This window comes from Muscardinus avellanarius (assembly GCF_963383645.1).
Source record: "Muscardinus avellanarius genome assembly, chromosome: 12".
Lineage (NCBI taxonomy): Eukaryota > Metazoa > Chordata > Mammalia > Rodentia > Gliridae > Muscardinus > Muscardinus avellanarius.
In genome coordinates, this window is record NC_137798.1 from 92,445,429 (window position 1) to 92,464,547 (window position 19,119).

General features: G+C 41.3%; 1 protein-coding gene across 1 annotated transcript in view; it reads right to left on the bottom strand.

Moving 5' to 3' along the window:
- The window catches only part of EML5 (EMAP like 5), a gene marked incomplete at both ends in the record, with an annotated part of 167,747 nt that overhangs the window by 55,491 nt on the left and 93,137 nt on the right, over nucleotides 1-19,119 (bottom strand). Inside the window, 4 exons of the mRNA XM_080708026.1 lie at nucleotides 9,739-9,880; nucleotides 12,718-12,845; nucleotides 13,869-13,980; nucleotides 15,894-16,096. Of these exons, the coding sequence (XP_080564152.1) occupies nucleotides 9,739-9,880; nucleotides 12,718-12,845; nucleotides 13,869-13,980; nucleotides 15,894-16,096 (585 nt within the window). The remainder of the gene's footprint in view (nucleotides 1-9,738; nucleotides 9,881-12,717; nucleotides 12,846-13,868; nucleotides 13,981-15,893; nucleotides 16,097-19,119) is intronic.

Sequence of the window (19,119 nt, forward strand, 5' to 3'; positions counted from 1 at the left end):
TATGCATCCCCCTGAGAAACCCCGGACAACAGATTTTGATTTAATAGCTGATTGGGATAACACACAGAAACACTTCCAGTCATGACTTCCTATCTGAAATATAGGAGAGAGAGTGGACAATGGCGGAATTAGAGGAAAGACTGCAGTGCGGCTCCCGCCCCTGCAAGAAAAGTGATTTTTGGAGGGATATCCCAGAAGAGATCCTGCCACCCATGCTTAGGAATATTTAACAACAACATACTCTAGGAGAGACCAAGAAGGCGGTGGCGGCGGCCAGTATTCAGGAGACGCAGACAGATCCAACCAAATCCACCTTGAATTTTTGAAGAAATCTCTCCAAAAGTAGACTGTTTCTGCCCCACATGCTCATGAACTCTGAACAACATACCATGTAAGACAAAGTTTTATGGAGATGGACCAAAATAGCAGTAGCAGCAGCGTTCAGTATTCAGGAGAGGCAGACAGACCCAATCCAATCCACCTTGAATTTTTGAAAATACCTCCCTAAAAGTAGACTGCTCTTGCTGCACATGTGCAGAAATTCTGGACAACATACTATGTAAGAAAAATGTCTGGGGCAAGTCGGAGGGAGCCCCACCCGTATTGCTGGGCCAATTCGCTGCACCAGAGGTCCTGGGGGACCTCAGCTCATGACCACTGTGCTGCTCTGGGGCCAGGGTGTGCTTGGAGCAGTGGATCCTGCTCTCCATGGTGAGGCTATGGGCCTCCACTTTCAGTGGGGAGATAAAATCCATTGCTGCTAGGGAATTGGGCTCTCAGCTTTTGAAAATGACATGTGCTGTTTTCTCCTACTAATATATGAAATACACACACACACACACACACACACATATGAAAATAGGAACCTCTGTAAATATCATGCCCACAGTGACAGTAACCAGAGCCTGCCGCGGGGCGGGGCGGGGCGAGGCTGGGTCTGGAGCCAGAGGGCCGGCCCGGAGCCTGTTGCATGGCAGGCCTGGAACTGGGGCCTGCTTCACAGCAAAGGGCCAATGGGTTTCTTCAGCTGTGTGGCTAGGTAGCAATAGAAGCTGCCTCTGCCTTACCTAATCTCTTAGCAGGTTTCCAGACCCAAGTGACCTCTATTTAAAAAAATAAATTGGTTGTGAGTGGATCATCCTGTCAAAGTTACTCACCTTCTGGCTTTCAGGTATTCAGTAAGTGGGAATAAGTGTGGAGAAATAGAAGCTCTAATACATTGTTGGTGGGATTGCAAGTTGGTGCAACCACTTTGGAGAACAGTATAGAAGATCCTCAGAAGAAGGGAAATGAACTTACCATATGATCCAGCAATACACCTCTGGGTATCTACCAAAAAGAATGGAAACCAAAATACCAAACTAATGCATGAACAACCATGTTCATAGCTGCACAGTTCACCATTGCCAAACTGTGGAACCAGCCAAGATGTCCTTCAACAAATTAATGGATTTCAAAACTATGGGATATGTGCACAATGGAATTTTGCTCAGCCATGAGGGAGAACAAAATTGTGGTATTTACAGTGAAATGTCACAAAAAAGGCAGAAATCAGATGCTTTTCTTGTTTTTTTTAATTTTTTTTATTGGTGCATTATATTCATACATCATATTGGGGTAAAAAAAAACTTGTGTGCTTTTCTTAATGTGCAAAATATTAGGGAGAAATGGGTAACAGGAGAAACTCTAGATGAAGAAGAGACCCTATAGAGAAGCAATTAAGGTGACATATCTGAGGGGATAAGAGGGAGGATAAGGGAAACTCTTTGAAGCACATATTGTAATTAAACATATCAAAGTCAATCAGGAAGCCAAGCATGGGTAGGAGGGCGGGGGAGGGAAGGGGTTAGAGATTAGGTAGGGGCTGATTGGGTGATGTGTGCATGCATATCTCCACAAGTTTTTCCCCCCACTGAGATGTATGACTACAATGAACCAATAAAAATTTATTTAAAAAAACAGAATGAAAAACACATTAAGGGCAACATCTGTATCTTAGAAAGCCCTTGCTTGTTCTGTGTGGGTCAGGAATGACCTTGGGTGACATCCTGACATTGATGTGGACTCCCTGATTGAAGAGGTATCTTGGAGAAGCAGAGGCCACCGAAGACAAGGTAGATGCTTCTACAGAAAAGGGCAAGAGAGGTATACTGATGACCAGAATTCTCTGGCCTGCAGGGATTTCTGTTAATAACTGATTAAGCACATTTCTATAGGAATGAAATACTCAGGTACAAGATGAACATATGATTTATACAACAGAAAAAACTTCAGACCTGGTAGCTAGGAATCCAACTTAAATCACCACAATGGAGAATCAAATTCTCAACCAGTTTCCAGATGTATAAAAGCACATGTACTTAGAGTCCCTTAGCTGAGAAGTCTCTGTCCCAGTGAGAAAGGATTCTGTAGCACTACCACAAGTATATAATATGTATCTTCTTCCAAGGGATCTGTAGCCACTTATGAAAATAGCCATAAATTGAGAAGAGGAAATATTCAAACTTTCAGGAGTTACTACACAGACTTTGAATTGATGCTAATTTTTTTTCAGTACTGGGGATTGAGCCAGGGGCATTCTACCGCCACACTACACTGACAGCCCTATTTTGTATTCTTTATTTTGAAACAGGGTCTCACTAAGTTTCAGAGGGCCTTGCTGAGTAACTGAGGCTGGCCACAAACCTGAAATACTCCTGTCTCAGCCTCCCAAGTACTGGGCTTACAGGTGTGCACCACCACACCCGGCTATGGTACTGGGGATTAAAACCAGGGGCATTCTACTTCTGAGCTACACCACAGCCTATTTTATTATTTTTATTTTGCACAGCCCTGGCTGCCCTTAAGCCTGAAACCCTCCTGTCTCAGCTTTCCAAATTCTGAGATTATGGGTATGTACCTCCACATCCCATTAAAAGGCTGCTGTTTTCTCCCCAAATTGGAGCTATGGCAATCACAGGATAAAGTCTGGAGCCCACCCACTTCTTGTATTAGAATACTTGGCCACTGGTAGACTCTTCCTTCCATGCTTGGCTATAATCTATGGGTCACTATGATAAGAAGAGTTATGGAAGCCTCTGGAAATTCTTCTCCCTACCAAGACAGTAAAACAAAAGCAAAATTTCAAGCCTGAGACTTACCAAAATCAGTGATACCACCAAAGGCTTGAAATATGCAGGAGTGAAAACATCTGCTACATTATTATGTGAACTTGGCTACTGAGCTAAGGCTGAAATGGATTTTTATGTAATAACTGGGTAATAAGTGTAATCAGGCAGTGTCTCCAATGGAAGCTGCTTTACCAGATGAAATATCTTTATAGAAACAAATTAATATAGCCACTATCATTTGGTATACAGTATTACCCTGGCTACTGCTTTGTTCTCCATACCAATCTGTAAGGACCACCAGAAGCAATTTGCTTTTACCTGGCTTGTACCTGAATACACCTTCAAAGCCTTGCCTCATGGTTATTTCAACTCTCCTGTTTTTCTGCCATAATATAGTCCAAGAGATTCTGCTGGTCTTGAATTCCACAAAACATCCCAATGGTCCACTACATTGATGACATTATGCTGAATAGATCTGGGAAGCAGGAAGCAACAAGTACTTTAGATGCCTTGATGAGCCACGAGAATCAAGAGCGGCAGGAATCCCCGCAGAACCGCAGGGGCCTGCTCCTCAGCGAGGCGCCTGGTGTCCAGTGGTGATATGTCAAGATACTACCTCCAGAGCAAAAGAGGAGTCGCTCCACTTCCCATCATCTACCACGAAGGGGAGGAACAGGGCACCTGGCCAGCCTCTGGAAGCAACACACAGCACATCTTGGAGAGATGCTTCTATCCATTTGCCAAGTCATTCAAGGATCCCAGTGTTCAGGAAGCTGGGGAGTGGGGGGCAGGAGGCTGACCTTCCACTTGGGAAGAATGAACCAACAGATCCAGTGATATTCAAAAGTATTGGTGGTCACAGAGATGCTGTAGGGAGCCTCTGGGAAGCTAGCCAAGAAGCACGTACTGAAGAAACATAGATTTGAGAACAAATCTATGGTCTCCTTTAAAATACTTTTCTTTTGATGAGTAGCTTCTGGCTTGCTATTAGACCCTGTGAGAGAATAAATGACCGAGCATGGGCTGTCATGTGACTATATGTGCTAAGATTCTAATCATGAACCGGAAGTAACGTGACTAAGGAGGACAAACTGGAGCCAGCCCTGTTGGTACATATGATGTACACCCATCTGAAGCAGCATAGCCTCACCTGGGGCGACCCTGGAGAACAGGGAAGGCAAACAACGGTGGGCAGCACTTCAAACAGTGCATTTGGTTTTCTACTCTGCATTGGGATCAGACGTGCACATCTCATCTATGCTGACACATTTGTATGTGATAACAATTTAGATGAACAATAAGGGGCTTGGAAGAAACAGGAGTGTAATATTAGAGACAAGGAAATCTGGAAAAAAAGGATCAACTCTCAGACATGGTGCAGGCTATAAATATTTATCTAAGGAATATTTACCAAGAGCATCCTCTACAGAGGATGATCTTAATAACGAGATGAACAAAATACTATGCTCTGGGGGTACTAGCTAGCCTCTTAGTACTTGCTCAGTGGACCCATTGCAGCAAGAAGAGAGTCTACACTTGGGCTAAAAAAATATGGACTTCTCTTCAAGGCTACTTTTGCTACCATGATGGGTGAATGTCTAATCTCGTGACAACAAAGACCAGTGGAGTCTCTAATATGGCACCACTTCTCATGAACACCGTCAGCCACCTGGTGACATTTTGATTACTTTGGGTCTCTTCCTTTCTGGAGGGGGCAAAGACTCAGACTCATAGGAATAACTGTAAATTCTAGATTTGCCTTTCCTCTCTGTAGTGCTGCTGCTACAGCACTACCAACCATGGACACACAAGATGTCTCCATCACCATCACAGGATTCTACAAAATCTGATCAAGGAACTCCTTGCATAGCAAAGGCTGTGTCAAAAGTGTCTTATGTCCATGGAGTTAACTGCTTTTTATCACATACTTCTGCTACTCAGAGAAACTGCTAAATAAAGGCAAAATGGCTTTTTGGAGACTAATTTACCACCACTTGGTAAACAATACCTTGAAAGACTGGGGATCAGTTTTACAGGTTGCAGTATAAGCTTGGACTCATAGACTGCTAAGGTTCTGTCTCCTCATAGCCAGAAAATATGGGTTGGGGCACTAATAAATGGAACTGGTTCTTTTTACTATCATATCTAACAGACAACTTGTATAATTTTGTTTTGTATCTTGGAAACTGAGTGATGTTGTTTTCTAGCCTTAGGAGATGTAACAATGGTTCCACTGAATTGGAAGATGAGACTGCTATCTGGCCATGGTGAGCTCCTGATGTCACTGGACCAACAGAAAAAGCAAAGAGTCATTACAGTTCTCACTGGAGTGACTGATGTGGGGGGAAAGGGCACTGTATCTGGAGCCCAGAGGATTTGCTGAGATGTCCCTTAGTCCTCCCATGACCAGTGGTAAAACTTAATGGAAAAATGACAGAAACCAAGAAAAAAGGTGGAGATATTGAGATTGTAGAATCTTCTGTAATAAAAGTTTGGGTTATCCCAGCAACTAAAATAATGACAACCACTGAAGATTCTGACTAAGGTCAAGGGAACTACACAATGGTTAGTGAAAGAAAGAATTCATAGGTATTAACTACAGCCTTATGACCAATTATACAAACAAGGACTACAGTAACTTTGCAAAAATGTCTGCTGGGTATATATAAACCATTTAGTTCTCTTTCTTTTTTCTCCTAAATATTTTATACAAGTTCATTGGAGGCTAACTTCACACAATTTAAAGTAACAGAATAGTCAGTAAGAATGTGGCTAAATTAGGGAATAACTAATATGGTCAGTAGCAGATATAATAACTGTTGGAACTTTATGTCTTCTCTCTTGGGGGAAAGGGGAGAACTTTTTTTGTACCAAGGGTGGCTATATTGGGTAGGAACATATAGTTCTGCGGATGTGCTGAAATTCAATTGTGTGTAGAAAGAAGTATGTGGATGATGATTATCCAAAGGGGTAAACTGTGCCAGTTACTACTTTACTGCCTCTCAGTTCTAAATTTATTGTTCTTTAAACCACACAGACCTTTTGCCTTTGCCAGCTGGCTGATCTAAACTTTGCCAATAGAGGGTGCTGGAGAGATACTACAAGGCCCAAATGGGCAGGGCCTCCTTTCTTACAGAGCCAGGGCACTGGTACCCAGGAAGCCTGCTACATTCTGCAAAGTGGCAGCTCCATTTGAGTCATTTAGAAAGTTTCTCGCCTATCACAGTGATGGCCCTCATGATTCACAATTTGCAGCTTCCAGCAAGATTCTCTGCCAACACAGCAGAGGTCCTCACAGTTGAGTGGTCCCTGCCATAGCTTAAACTCTTCCCTAAGAGCGGTCCTGGCAGCTCTCCTCCCCACGGTGACCACGCCTGCTGCTCCACTGAGGCCTGCACCCTTCCGCATGCTTCTCCACCGTGGCGAGGCTGAGTCTTGTAGTGACTCTTCCCATACAAGTCTGAATTTTCTTTAAATTCTCCCATCATGCCCGGCGTGGTGGCGCACGCTTATAATCCCCGCGCTTGGGAGGCAGAGACAGGAGGATCACGCAGGTTCGAAGCCAGCTGCGCGCGCTGGCTTAGGAGACCCTGTTTCCAAATAAAAATATAAAAACAGGTCTGGGAGTGTAGCCCAGAGGTAGAAGGGCTTCCAGGAACCCCAGTACCACCAAAAAAAGAAAAAAAAAAAATTCTCCCATTGCTCTCTCTCCCTCAGCACTAGGGCTAGAAGCTCTTTCTATGACAGTTATTTCTACAGTCTTTTCCGAGTAGGTCATCACCTTTTACTAGCTAATAATTCTTTTATTAGATTTCCCTGGTTAAAATGAACAGTTTAGTCTCTGTCTTTTGACTGGGCATTAACTGATCTAATCTCCTGAATGTATATAAGAAAAGTGAATGCTGGGAGAAGCTCTGGAGCATTCCTGTATGTAGATAGTAAAAAGAAGGGACAGGGCTGACAAAGGGAGCAAAAAAGGAGTCAGCAGACTACAGGGAAGGAACAGGCGTGTGCGGGTTCCAGAGATAAGCAAAGGAAGAAACGATCCATTGTGTCAAAAACTGCTGTGAGCTAAGTAAGGTAAAGGCTGACCAAGAGATTAGCAGCAGGCTGAATGTCCAAGGAGCGATCAAAGCCTAAGCGGAGCAGGTCACCGCGCAACTGTCATGTGAACAGAGACATAAGCACCAACTCTCTTGAGCTCAGCTACAAAGGAGTGGAGGATGGACAGCAGTGAGGCCATCGCCAGAGGCACATGTTCTAGCTGAGTCTCGTTCTGCTGCCCGCGGGCAGGCAAAGAGCAGGTGGGGAGTGGGGTTTAGGCAAGATTGATTCCCATAAAGCAATCTTGCCTAAACTGATTTCTTGTAAGTAAACATAGCTTTTACTAATAAAAGGGCTATATTCCTAATTGGAAAAAGGTTACTCAAAAATATGTCCTCTAAGCATTACTAAATGATAATGAAGACATTAGAGGAACCGGTATGGTAGTGTGCACCTATCACAACTACTCAGGCAGCTGAGCAAGAGGATTGCTTAAATTCAGGAATTTATTTATAATTAAATTTTATTATAATTAAAACCTAAAGCCAGCCAAGCATGGTGGCACATACTTGTAATCCCAGTACTTGGGAGGTTGAGACTGAAGGATCACAGGTTGGAGGTCAGCCTCAGGAACATGGTAAGGCCCTATGCAACTCAATGAGACTCTGTTTCAAAATAAAAAAATAAAATAAAGCTGAGGACATAGCTCAGAAGTAGAACATCCCTGGGTTCAATATACACCCCCCCAACACACATTCTAAAACCAGAGTGTACTGGTATTGGGAAGAGAGTTTAAAAATGTATTAATGTGTCAATACTGGGAAAGATGTCCAATCTTGAAATATGTCTTCTTTACTAAGAAAGCCAGGGTTAAGCTAACATGTTCTTGCATTCCTAAGAACAATTTAACACATTTTGGGGGAGAAGACGAAAGGTAAAAGCCTGTGTCTGGAGACAGAGATGCCTCCCTCTCAGGCCATAAATCTGGGCCTGTGTTTGGAGACAGAGATGTCTCCCCCTTTCAGGCCATAAACCCAGCTGGAGAGATAACAGAAGCAGATAACAGAGCCGGGGCTGGCGATAAGGTGTAACATGATCTCCAAAAATCAAAGGGACCTGCTGGACTTAGACAATATAAAAATTCAGGAAACTGGAGTTCGTTGGCATTTCGTTCGAATTGCCCCCCTGTGTCTTGCTCCGGCACAGGGCTATGACTATCTCTATATTTCTATCTTTTTAATAAACTTCTTTAAATCTGCAGCAGCTGTCCAAGCGATGAATACTTATTCTTAGCTTAGGACAAGAATCCACGGTTTTTCTGTTTGTCTCTGTGTGTCTGGTGGTAGGGGGGGATTATTTCACATCACACACCTTTCCCCCCCCAACCTATCCCCTGCAACACAGAGGATATAAGATTTTTAACGAGGGACTTTCCAGTACATAATCATATAGCGGAGTGCAAAAAGTTAAAAATATTTCACTGTTCACAGACACTAAAATCAGTAAGTCATACTGTATATTTATATTTCTGCTAATTTATAATTGGTTGCCATAAAATTAAGTGGGTGCCCCAAATTTTTGTATGAAAGGTCCACTTTAACTATGGCTTTATAAAAATAAGGTATTCAGCTCAAGACCATGATACTTGTATATTCATTTGTTGGAGAAAACAGTATTTGCTTACTGGCTTTTCCAAAGACATACTGTTTCTTGGGACAGTTAATGTAGTATAACTTCAGTAATTTTGTTTTCTTAACCAGTATAAAATCCACAAATATCCCTTTCAAGTTAGGAAAATCCACCTGTTTTCCTCTTTAATCAATGATGAACATAATAAAAGTAAAGCCGATAACAGAATACTTAAAAACAAATATACAAGCCGGGCGTGGTGGCGCACCCTTGTAATCCCCGCGCTTGGGAGGCTGAGACAGGAGGATCACACAGGTTCGAAGCCAGCCTCGGCTACCTAGTGAGGCTCTCAGCAACTTAGTGAGACCCTGTTTCCAAATAAAATATAAAATAGGTCTGGGAGTATAGCCCGGAGGTAGGAAGCCTCTGGGTTCCACCCCCAGTACCACCACAAAACAAAACAAAACAAAAAAACCAAATATACAGAATCATGAATTTTGTCTACAATTCATGTAAAGATCTAATCCTAGGAGGAGATGCCAGTACTGGCAATTTTTTAGTATTGATACAAGATTCAAGAAGCACAACAAATCTTAAGCAGTGTAAATAAAAGCACACCCAGATACATGCACAGAGGTTGTTAAACTCAGCACTGCAGAATACAATAAAAAAGGGAGAAAAACTTAGGTCCTGTTTACTTCCTATACTCTTTTTATCCAACATGTCATTGAAAATTGGCTCAGTTTAGGCATTATTGGCTCAGTTTAGGTATGATAATAGGAGGTCCCATAAAGCAAAGACTGGGTATAGTTAATTTTCTTTATATAGCACTATAAGCAAATAGACATTGAATAAATATTTCAAAATATTTAAAATCTCTAATGTACCTATTATATCTGTGAAGGCTATAAAATCATGACAGCTTAATTTATGTTGAAGTTTTAGAGCCTCTTACCCTTTTTCAGTTTCCGGACAGCCAGCATACAGTGACTAGGAGAGAGATCCCATATTCTTAAGGTCTTATCGTCACTGACAGTAGCACAGATGGGCAGGTAAGGATGTGTGGCCAAACCCCACACCTCTCCTTCCATGTGTCCCTATAGAGAAAATGTAGTTAATATCTATTTAACCTAAAAATATGTGCATGACACAGTGAGAAGCTCCATCAGTAAAACTGATTTTTAAAAAATTACAGAGCTGGGCGTGGTGGCACACACTTGCAATTCCAGCATTTGGGAGGCTGAAACAGGAGGATCACAGTTCACGGACAGCCTCAGCTACTTAGTGAGGTCTTTTGCAACTCAGTGAGACCCTCTTTCAAAATAAAGAATAAAAAATAGGGCTGGGGGTGTAGCTCGGAGGTAGAATAACCCTGAGTTCTATCCACAGTACTGAAAAATACCACACACACACACACACACACACACACACACACACACACACACAGCCATTTAAAGTCTGGAAATGATTTCAAGAAAATACAACAAATGAAGGAACGTATATTAAAGAAAATCCTCTAAAACAGGGTGAAACTGTGAGAGTCTATGATTTTCATTCAGATCCAGTTCCTTGTTCTTCTTTCCAGCTCATGCAAATGGAAACTTCAGGCTAGACTGATGCACCCAAGACCACCTAAGTCTCTGGCTGGCCTTGCTGGGGGCAGGACTTGAGTGTTTCTCCTCTTGCCCTCAGCTATCCATTGTGGAAGCTGATTTCCTGGTGAGCGAGGCTGGCAGGTGCAGGTCCCTTCCCCCTTGCCACTATTTCAGAGGAAACTCTGCCGTGGGTGCAGCATCACTCAGAATGAAGGGGCTCTGAGACCCTGCTCCTTCCTGCCCATCAAGCATTCAGCTCTGACGCCTGGAACATTCAGGAAAAAACATCCCATGTTCTTACTCTCAACACAAGAGCCCTGACTCAAAGATTTTGCTGGAGGGAGAAGCTAACCAGAAAATCAGCTCCTAATCTCTTTTCAAGGAAGCTGACTTTATTTATAGCAGAATGGAGAGAAGTTAATGCCCAAGAGTGTTCTCAAAATCAGTGGAGAGTCAGGCCTGGTGGTGCGTGCCTAAATACCCAGCGACTCGGGAGGCTGAGGAAGGAGGGCTTACACCTCAAAGCCAGCCTAGCTTCAAAAGAAAAGGGACCGAAGATGTAGCTCAGTGGAAGAGCACTTGTCTAGGCCCTTCAATCACCAGGGCCACAACAAAACAAAGCGCAAAACAGTGGAGACTGTGATGAAAGGTGACTAGAATACAGACTGGTAGATTCATGTGACATAAGTCTAAACTGCAGACCAGCTACTTTGTCCAGGGGAACCAGAGAAGTCTTAGAAATAGTTGGGAGAATTCTGGTTGGAGAACAGTAACTGTTCCTGAAATCAATTGGTGAAGGCTGTGGAGCAATTTATATTCCAAGAACATGTTCAAAACCATAGAGCAATTAGCAAGCAATTAAAGGAATTGAACAGCTGGCTGTAGTCAAGGCAAGAGATGAAGAGGTAATACTTCCCAGATCATTTTTTACAAGGCCATCTCACCCTCGTAACAAAATCAGAAAGAGACAACACAAGAAACCTACAGACCAACAGGCCTTATAAACACAGATGCTAAAATCCTCTACAAAATACAAGCAAACTAAGTCCAACACATATAAAAATAATCGTACACCAGAACCAGTAATGCAAGGTTGTCATATCCAAATATCAATATCAAATCAGTAGAATGAAAAAATTCATGTGATCATCTGAGCAGACACAGAAAAGAAAAAGCATTTGATAAATCTCTCACCACCACGGATCAAACTAAGAGTAAAAGGGTAATTTCTCAATACAGTAAAGTATCTGAGGCTGACTACGAACATGTGATCCTCCTATCCCAGCCTCCCAACTACTGGAATCACAAGTGTGCACCACCACGCCCGGCCCCATTTTTTTTGTACTGAGAATTAACCCCAGGGGCATTCTACCTCAAGCTACTACATTCCAAACCCTTTCTATTTCTTATTTTGAAACAGGGTCTCGTTAAGTTGCTGAGGATTTTGCTAAGTTGCTAAACATGGGTAGAAACCTGAAATCCTGTCTGTCTGTGTCCCAAATACTGAGATCAGAGGCATGTGTCACCATGCTCAGCTTTTTTTTTTTTTTTTTTTTTTTTGGTGGTATTGGGGTTCCTGGAAACCCTTCTGCCTCCCGGTTACACTCCAGATCTATTTTTATATTTTTTTTATTTGGAAACAGGGTCTCTTAAGCTGGCTTCGAACCTGCGCGATCCTCCTGTCTCCGCCTCCCAACGCGGGAATTACAAGAGTGCGCCACCGCGTCCGGCCCATGCTCAGCTTTTTATACACCATTCTTTGATGGAAATGTTAAGAACTATGTGCCCATCAGCTACTGCTGATGTTTAAGTTTACATTTCACCTCAAAAGATTTTAAATTTTTGGAATTTTATTATTTTCATCTTTTTACTGATAAGTGCTTTCAGTAATAAAATTGTTGTATGCAGTCATATACTCATTTTTTATTTTTAAGTTAGAAACTTAAGAGTGACTTAAAGATTTTTCACAGAAAATAACTGTCTTATATTCAACAAATACTCTTAAAATAAATAAAATTAAATATGAAATAAATGTGCTGGGTTAAATTAATTATGCATAGTTTTTAATTCTGTTGCTCTCCTATTTTGTGATAGGAATTTATTTAAAACATTAGCAATTATTCCATACTAGAATATGTATATTTACTTACTAATATATAGCATTTAGCTATAATCAAGTTAAACTTTTTCTTTATATAGTAACGTTAGCAAATATTTCTCTAATCATTTTAACATTATTTTTCACCACTGTCAAGTTTTGCTTCTTTTATATTTTATTTTTTATATTAAAAAATAAATTGTTTGCAAAGAAAAGAAAGTATATTAGCATTTAAAAGTACCTGGACCAGAAGTGTTATTGGGCCACTTTTATCTACTTCTAGTATTTCGCCATTCTTTGTGCCAACTAAAATATGACCATGTCCTAATGATATGGCACGTATAGATGGGTTATCTTCCAAGAGAAGACCTAAAATATTAAATAGGTAGGTTATTGTAGTTATGAAGTTACTATAATACAAGAATAGCCAATGAAAACCACACAAGGTTGATTTCTCCTATATTTTAAGTATTCTAATAGTGTCCTGCATTTTCTTTGATTATTTGATATCAAAATAATACATCAATAAAGATTTCTATTTTATCTCAGATCCCCTACTATCATTATGATAATTATTTACCCCTCCTCATCTATCTCCTGCCTGTTAGAGCACTCACAGTATTCTGACCAGCAATTTTAATTTAATGTAAGATATATTCCTTATGTCTACTATGTTTTAGTCAGGCCTCAGTGACATATTAGCAAACATGATAGATACTACGCCTGCCCTAACAAAGCACACAGTGCAAACAGACCCAATGTTCAAAAAGGAGCAGAAAGCAAGGGAATTTTACTCTTTGAAAAGGGAATTTATTAACCTTTTGGAGGTAACCTAGGCAAGGGTAGGGGAGTCATTCTAAAAATTAATAGTGTTTGAAATCTGACCAATGAACATGTGGCTAGAAAACTGGAGGGAACAAGAGGGGAGAGGAAGAACACATTCTGGGTAGAAGTAAGCAAGCAGGAAGGCTGCGGGTCAGAGTGTGGTGCGGTGCCTTACAGGAAGAAATGCACAGGAAGAAAAGGCAAGGGACGAAGGCCTGTGAGCTGGAGACGGAGGGTCAACCAAACACCAAGGCGGAAGAAGAATGAAGTGTGAAGTTCTTGGCTGGTGAAAAATAGGACGCTCGTGTGGAAATTTTCTTTGGAAATTAAAGGTGTCAAAAGTAATATTAATACTATTACACTTGGTTAATATTTTATCATGCATATCACAGAAAAGAGATTTTTAGAAAGGGTAGCACTGATTCTGTATCAAGTGACTTCTGCCATTTAACTCTAATGCCCATCGTGTAAAGGAAAATCATATTCCATCCGCTCAATCTCAGTGATCGAGTGTGTTAATGAACAATTAATCTACTCTCCTACAAAATGCACTCAGTGTCAAGTCACCTTTAGATCCTGGGGCCAAAGCAGCTCTTTTTATAGCGTATGTCTTGAGACATCTTTCAAAGGAGTCATCCCAAAGAGCCACTATACCATCTTTTCCTCCAGTTACAAATCCCTATAGAAATAAAAGGTTCAAGTCAATAAAGATCTAAGTACATTAAAATTTTTTAAATTTAAATTAAAAAACTCAGCCGGGCTTGGTGGCGCACGCTTGTAATCCCAGCATTCGGAAGGCTGAGACCGGAGGATCGCGGTTCAGCTACTTAGTGAGGCCCTTTGTAACTCAGTGAGACCCTGTATCAAAATAAAGAATTAGCCGGGCATGGTAGTGCACGCTTGTAATCCCCAGGCTTGGGAGGCGGGGACAGGAGGATTGCGCAGGTTCGAAGCCAGCCTCGCTGGCTTAAGAGACCCTGTTTCTAAATATAAATATAGCCGGTCGTGGTGGCACATGTTTGTAATCCCAGCATTCGGGAGGCTGAGACCGGAGGATCGCAGTTCGTGGACAGCCTCAGCTACTTAGTGAGGCCCTCCGCAACTCAGTGAGACCCGGTTTCAAAATAAAGAATAAAAAGTAGGGCAGGGGGTGTAGCTCGGAGGTCGAATGCCCCTGGGTTCCATCCCCAGACCCGCAAAAAAATATATAGATATATAGATATAGATATATAGATATAAAATAGGTCTGGGAGTATAGCCCAGAGGTAGAAAGGTTTCCAGGAACCCCAGTACCACCACCAAAAAAAAAAAAAAAAAAGGGCGGGTAGTGTAGCTTAGAGGTCAAATGCCCCTGGCTTCCATCCCCAGACCCAACAAATAAATATATAAATAAATAAATAGAAAAACTCTACAGAAAATAATATAGCCAAAAGTTATAGCTTACAAATAACAGGAATTAGCATAAGGATATCATGGTTTGTAAATCATCAACATGAAATCTGAGAAAACATTTACAATAATGTAATAAACAATAAACATTCCATGTGTGTATGTGTATGTGTTGCGGGGGATGGGGGTCCTGGAGACTGAACTCATGGTCACTCTACACTGAGTTAAATTCCCAGACCTTTTATATTTTAAGACAGAATTTTGCTAAATCACCTAGGCTGGTCTCGAACTTGCGATCTTCCTGTCTTAAGTCTCCCAAGTACTGGGATTACAGGCATGCACCTCCAGGCCTAACTAAACATTCTACTTTCAGGATAGGATGTCAGAAACAGTTTCTCTTCCTTTTCCTTTCCACCCTCTCCATCTCCCTTGCCATACCTCCTTCCCTCTCCCTCTTTTCTCTTGGAACTGAGGATCAAACCCAGGGGTGATCTAGCCCTGAACTACATCCCAGCCCCTTTTAGGTGTTTCCCCTCCCCCCCAATATTGGGGATGGACCCAGGGGCATTCTACCTCCGAGCTATACTCCTAGCCCCCCTTTTTTTATTCTTTATTTTCAGACAGGGTCTCACTGAATTGCCCGAACTGGCCACTAACTTGTGATTTTGTGATCCTCCTTTCTCAGCCTTTCAATTACTGGTAATATAGACAGGAAACACAGTGTGTAATTTGGAACATTACATATACTCTACTTAATTTCAATCCTTCAAAGGAAGAGATAGCAAGTTCAAGGCCAACCTTGGCAATTTAGTAACTTATTGAAATTCTGTCTCAAAATAAAAAATAAAAAGGGTTGGGGGTGTAGTTTCATGGTAGTATCCCTGGGTACAACCACCAATACCACAAATATAAATAGACAGGATAATGATGGTACCTATCTGGTAGGATATGGTAATTATATGTAAGGCACTCAACATAATTTTTCACACCTATTAAGAGCTTAATAAGTAAACTTTTTTTTAAATAGCAGATCTATTTCATTCTGTCTTCAGGAGTTTGAAAATGAATAAAACAAAAACTCCAGCCTACTGACTAAAACTGGATAGCCCCACCAAAAAGAAAGTCAATTTCCTTTACCTGTGAAGACATTCTATCCCCCATGCTCAGATTACATTAAACTTAAAATCCTTTTAGGTTACTTACTTTTTCCAATGCATGCATACTGAACACTGGCCCATCATGTGCTTTAACTGTTTTTACAAGAAAGATGTCTCTCCAGATACACACATCTCCTGTGGATGTTCCAGAAAAAGCCATCTCTTCAGTCCATCCAAACACGGCACACATCATAGTGTCATTTTTCCCCAGGGTGCCTATGTAGCCTTTTCTTCCAATCAGTCCTCCCCCTAGTTCATAAGAAATATTTTAAAGTGTTACTTTCAAAATGTACACAATGAGAAGTACAGTTTCTTTGCTACTGTTGTTGTTTGAATAAAAATACATGTAACAATAAAAAGAATTAAAAAGAAAAATACAGGTCTCTCAGGCAACATCTTGCATGATAAGAATTTAGGCTATTTTTCTTTCTCTTTTTCTTTCTCTCTCTCTTTCTTTTTTCTCTTTTCTTTTCTTTCATACTGGGGATTGAACCCAAAGCATTCTACCTCCAGGCTACACCCCCAGCCCTTTGTATTTTTTATAATAAAACAGGGTCTTGCTAAATTGCTGAGGGCTTGACTAAGCAAGCGACCAAGGCTGTCCTTGAACCTGCAATCCTCCTGTCTCAGCTTCTCAAAGTACTGGGATTACAAGCATGCATCATCATGCCCGGCTAGGCCACAGCTTTTTGTATAAACAAGATAAGGACAAAGTTGGTTTTAATCAGTTTTTAGCACTGATATTTTCTAAAATTCTTATTATGACTTTTTTTTGTGTGTGTGTGTGTATGTGTGTGTGTGGTGCTGGGGTTCCTGGAAACCCTTCTACTTCTGGGCTACACTCCTAGACCTATTTTATACTTTTTTTTTTTTTTTTTAAACAGGGTCTCTTAAGCCTGCGCTGCTGGCTTTGAACCTATGCGATCCTCCTGTCTCTGCCTCCCAAGCGTGGGGATTACAAGTGTGCATCACCATGCCCGGCTTATGATATATTTAAGAATACAAAAAATAATTTAAAAAAGTCACTGCAACAAATACCTATCTATGAACTATCAAACTACAAAAAACACTAAAACTACTGCCATGCCATGCCAATCTTATATTCTTTCTCTACTGTACCAGTATTGGGAATGGCCTGGGAAGATCTGAGAAAGTTCTGATTATTAATATATTTCAAAAATTGTGTGAGGGGCAGATCTGTGAAAGGATTTGGTTTCTGCCTAGAAGCAGGCAACTATTCTAGTGTAAATTAACCTAGTTAAAGGTAATTAGCAAGTCTATAGGAGAGGGGAACTAGGACTTCCTCAACCTCATTCTAAAGACAGGTTTACATAATTGGATAATCTAGCTAGGATGGGAGGAGGGGGGTCAGTGAAAGGCGACACTTTGGTGGGAAAGTAAGAAGGAATCTACAGGGACTTTTACTATGTCAGAATTATGTGAAATAAGATGGAGATCATGTGTATAAAAAGTCTGTTCCATGTTTTGTACTTCCGGTGATTTCGTTTGAACCACTCCCTCATATTAACATGAGGCTGTAACTGTCTTCTGTATTTCTATCTTTTTTTTTTTTTGGTGGTACTGGGGTTCCTGGAAGCCCTTCTAACTCTGGGCTACACTCCCAGACCTATTTTTATACTTTTTTATTTGGAAACAGGGTCTCTTAAGCCAGCCCAGCTGGCTTCGAACCTGCGTGATCCTCCTGTCTCCGCCTCCCAAGCACGGGAATTACAAGCGTGCGCCACCACGCCCGGACGTATTTCTATCTTTTTAATAAACTTCTTTATATCTTCAGCAAGAGTCCAGGCTATTGCATATTTATCCTTAGCTCAGGACAAGAACCCGCACTTTTTTATCTTTTTTGTGTTTTGAGGGAAATTGTGTCCAGGAGCCTAACAGGGGTCCTCAGGGACAGTTTCCCAAGCCGTAACATCTTCTTCAAAACTGTAACATCTACCTGCTAAGCATGCACCACCACGCCGGGCAAATTTTTTTCCTTCTTTTATTTTGAAACAGGGTCTTGCTAGGGTACCAGCACTGGCTTGAACCTGCGACCCTCCAGTCTCTGCCTCTCAAGGCCTAGGATTACAGGCATGGGCCCAACTGGCATTTATTCTTTCTTTCTTTTTTTTTTTTTTTTGGTGGTACTGGGGGGGGGTGGAACCCAGAGGCTTTCTACCTCCAGGCTATACTCCCAGACCTGTTTTTTATATTTTATTTGGGAACAGGGTCTCACTAAGTTGCTAAGAGCCTCACTAAGTAGCTGAGGCTGGCTACGAACCTCTGCGATCCTCCTGTCTCAGCCTCCCAAGCGCTGGGATTACAAGTGTGCGCCACCACGACTGGCGACATTTATTCTTTTATGGCTCAGTATTAAATGTTTAACTACACTTAAAAAAATTAATCAATTGCAAATATTTTTATTTGAGGTATTTACTTCTTTAAATATCTTATGTCAAACAAATTCATAATTTATTGTTTTTGTTTCTCAAGACCGAAATACCAAGAAGTATTATTTGCTGGATATTTGCAATTACAAGTGACTAAGACGCTCAAATGAAAAGTTTGTTTTAATGTGTGGGAATAAAATTATACATGTGAAAATGCTCTTTACCTTGTTAGATATGTAATCATGATCTTATAAGTCTGTGATAAAGTATTAAATCCAAATCAGAAAATCAATTGTTAATGTTTGGATTTAAAATGTCCCTCAGAGAAGCTCATGTGTAGGAAATGCAGGCGTGTTGGAAGGTGGGACGTGGTGGGAAGAGGTAGTTCACGGGCATGTGAGCTCGGGGGTGTGCCTGTGCCTGGCGCCCACCTTCGTTCTCCCCCCATTCCCAGCCACCAAGGGGTGAGCGCCCCCACCCCCTGCCGACATGGCCTAAAGCCCTGCCACTGAGATTTGATGCCATATTGCTGGGACTTATAAACATACTACGCTATTTGGAGAAGAAATAACATTCTAAATAATCCTTATTTTTGTATGTGGTACTAGGGATCAAACCTAGAGGTATTCTACCTCTGAGTTATACCCCTAGCCCAATTTTATTTTATATTTTGAAAGAGGCTCTCACTAAATTACTGAGGGCCTTGCTAGGTTGTTGAGGCTAGCCTCAAATTTGTGATTCTCCCATCTCATCCTCTAAAGTACTGGGGTTATAGGCATATACCATCATGCCTGGCTAATATTTTTAGCTTTAAAATGTCAACTTCTTCCATGTTTGTAATTTACAGTCATAAATGACTAAAGTAATAGAATGTTTAATTCC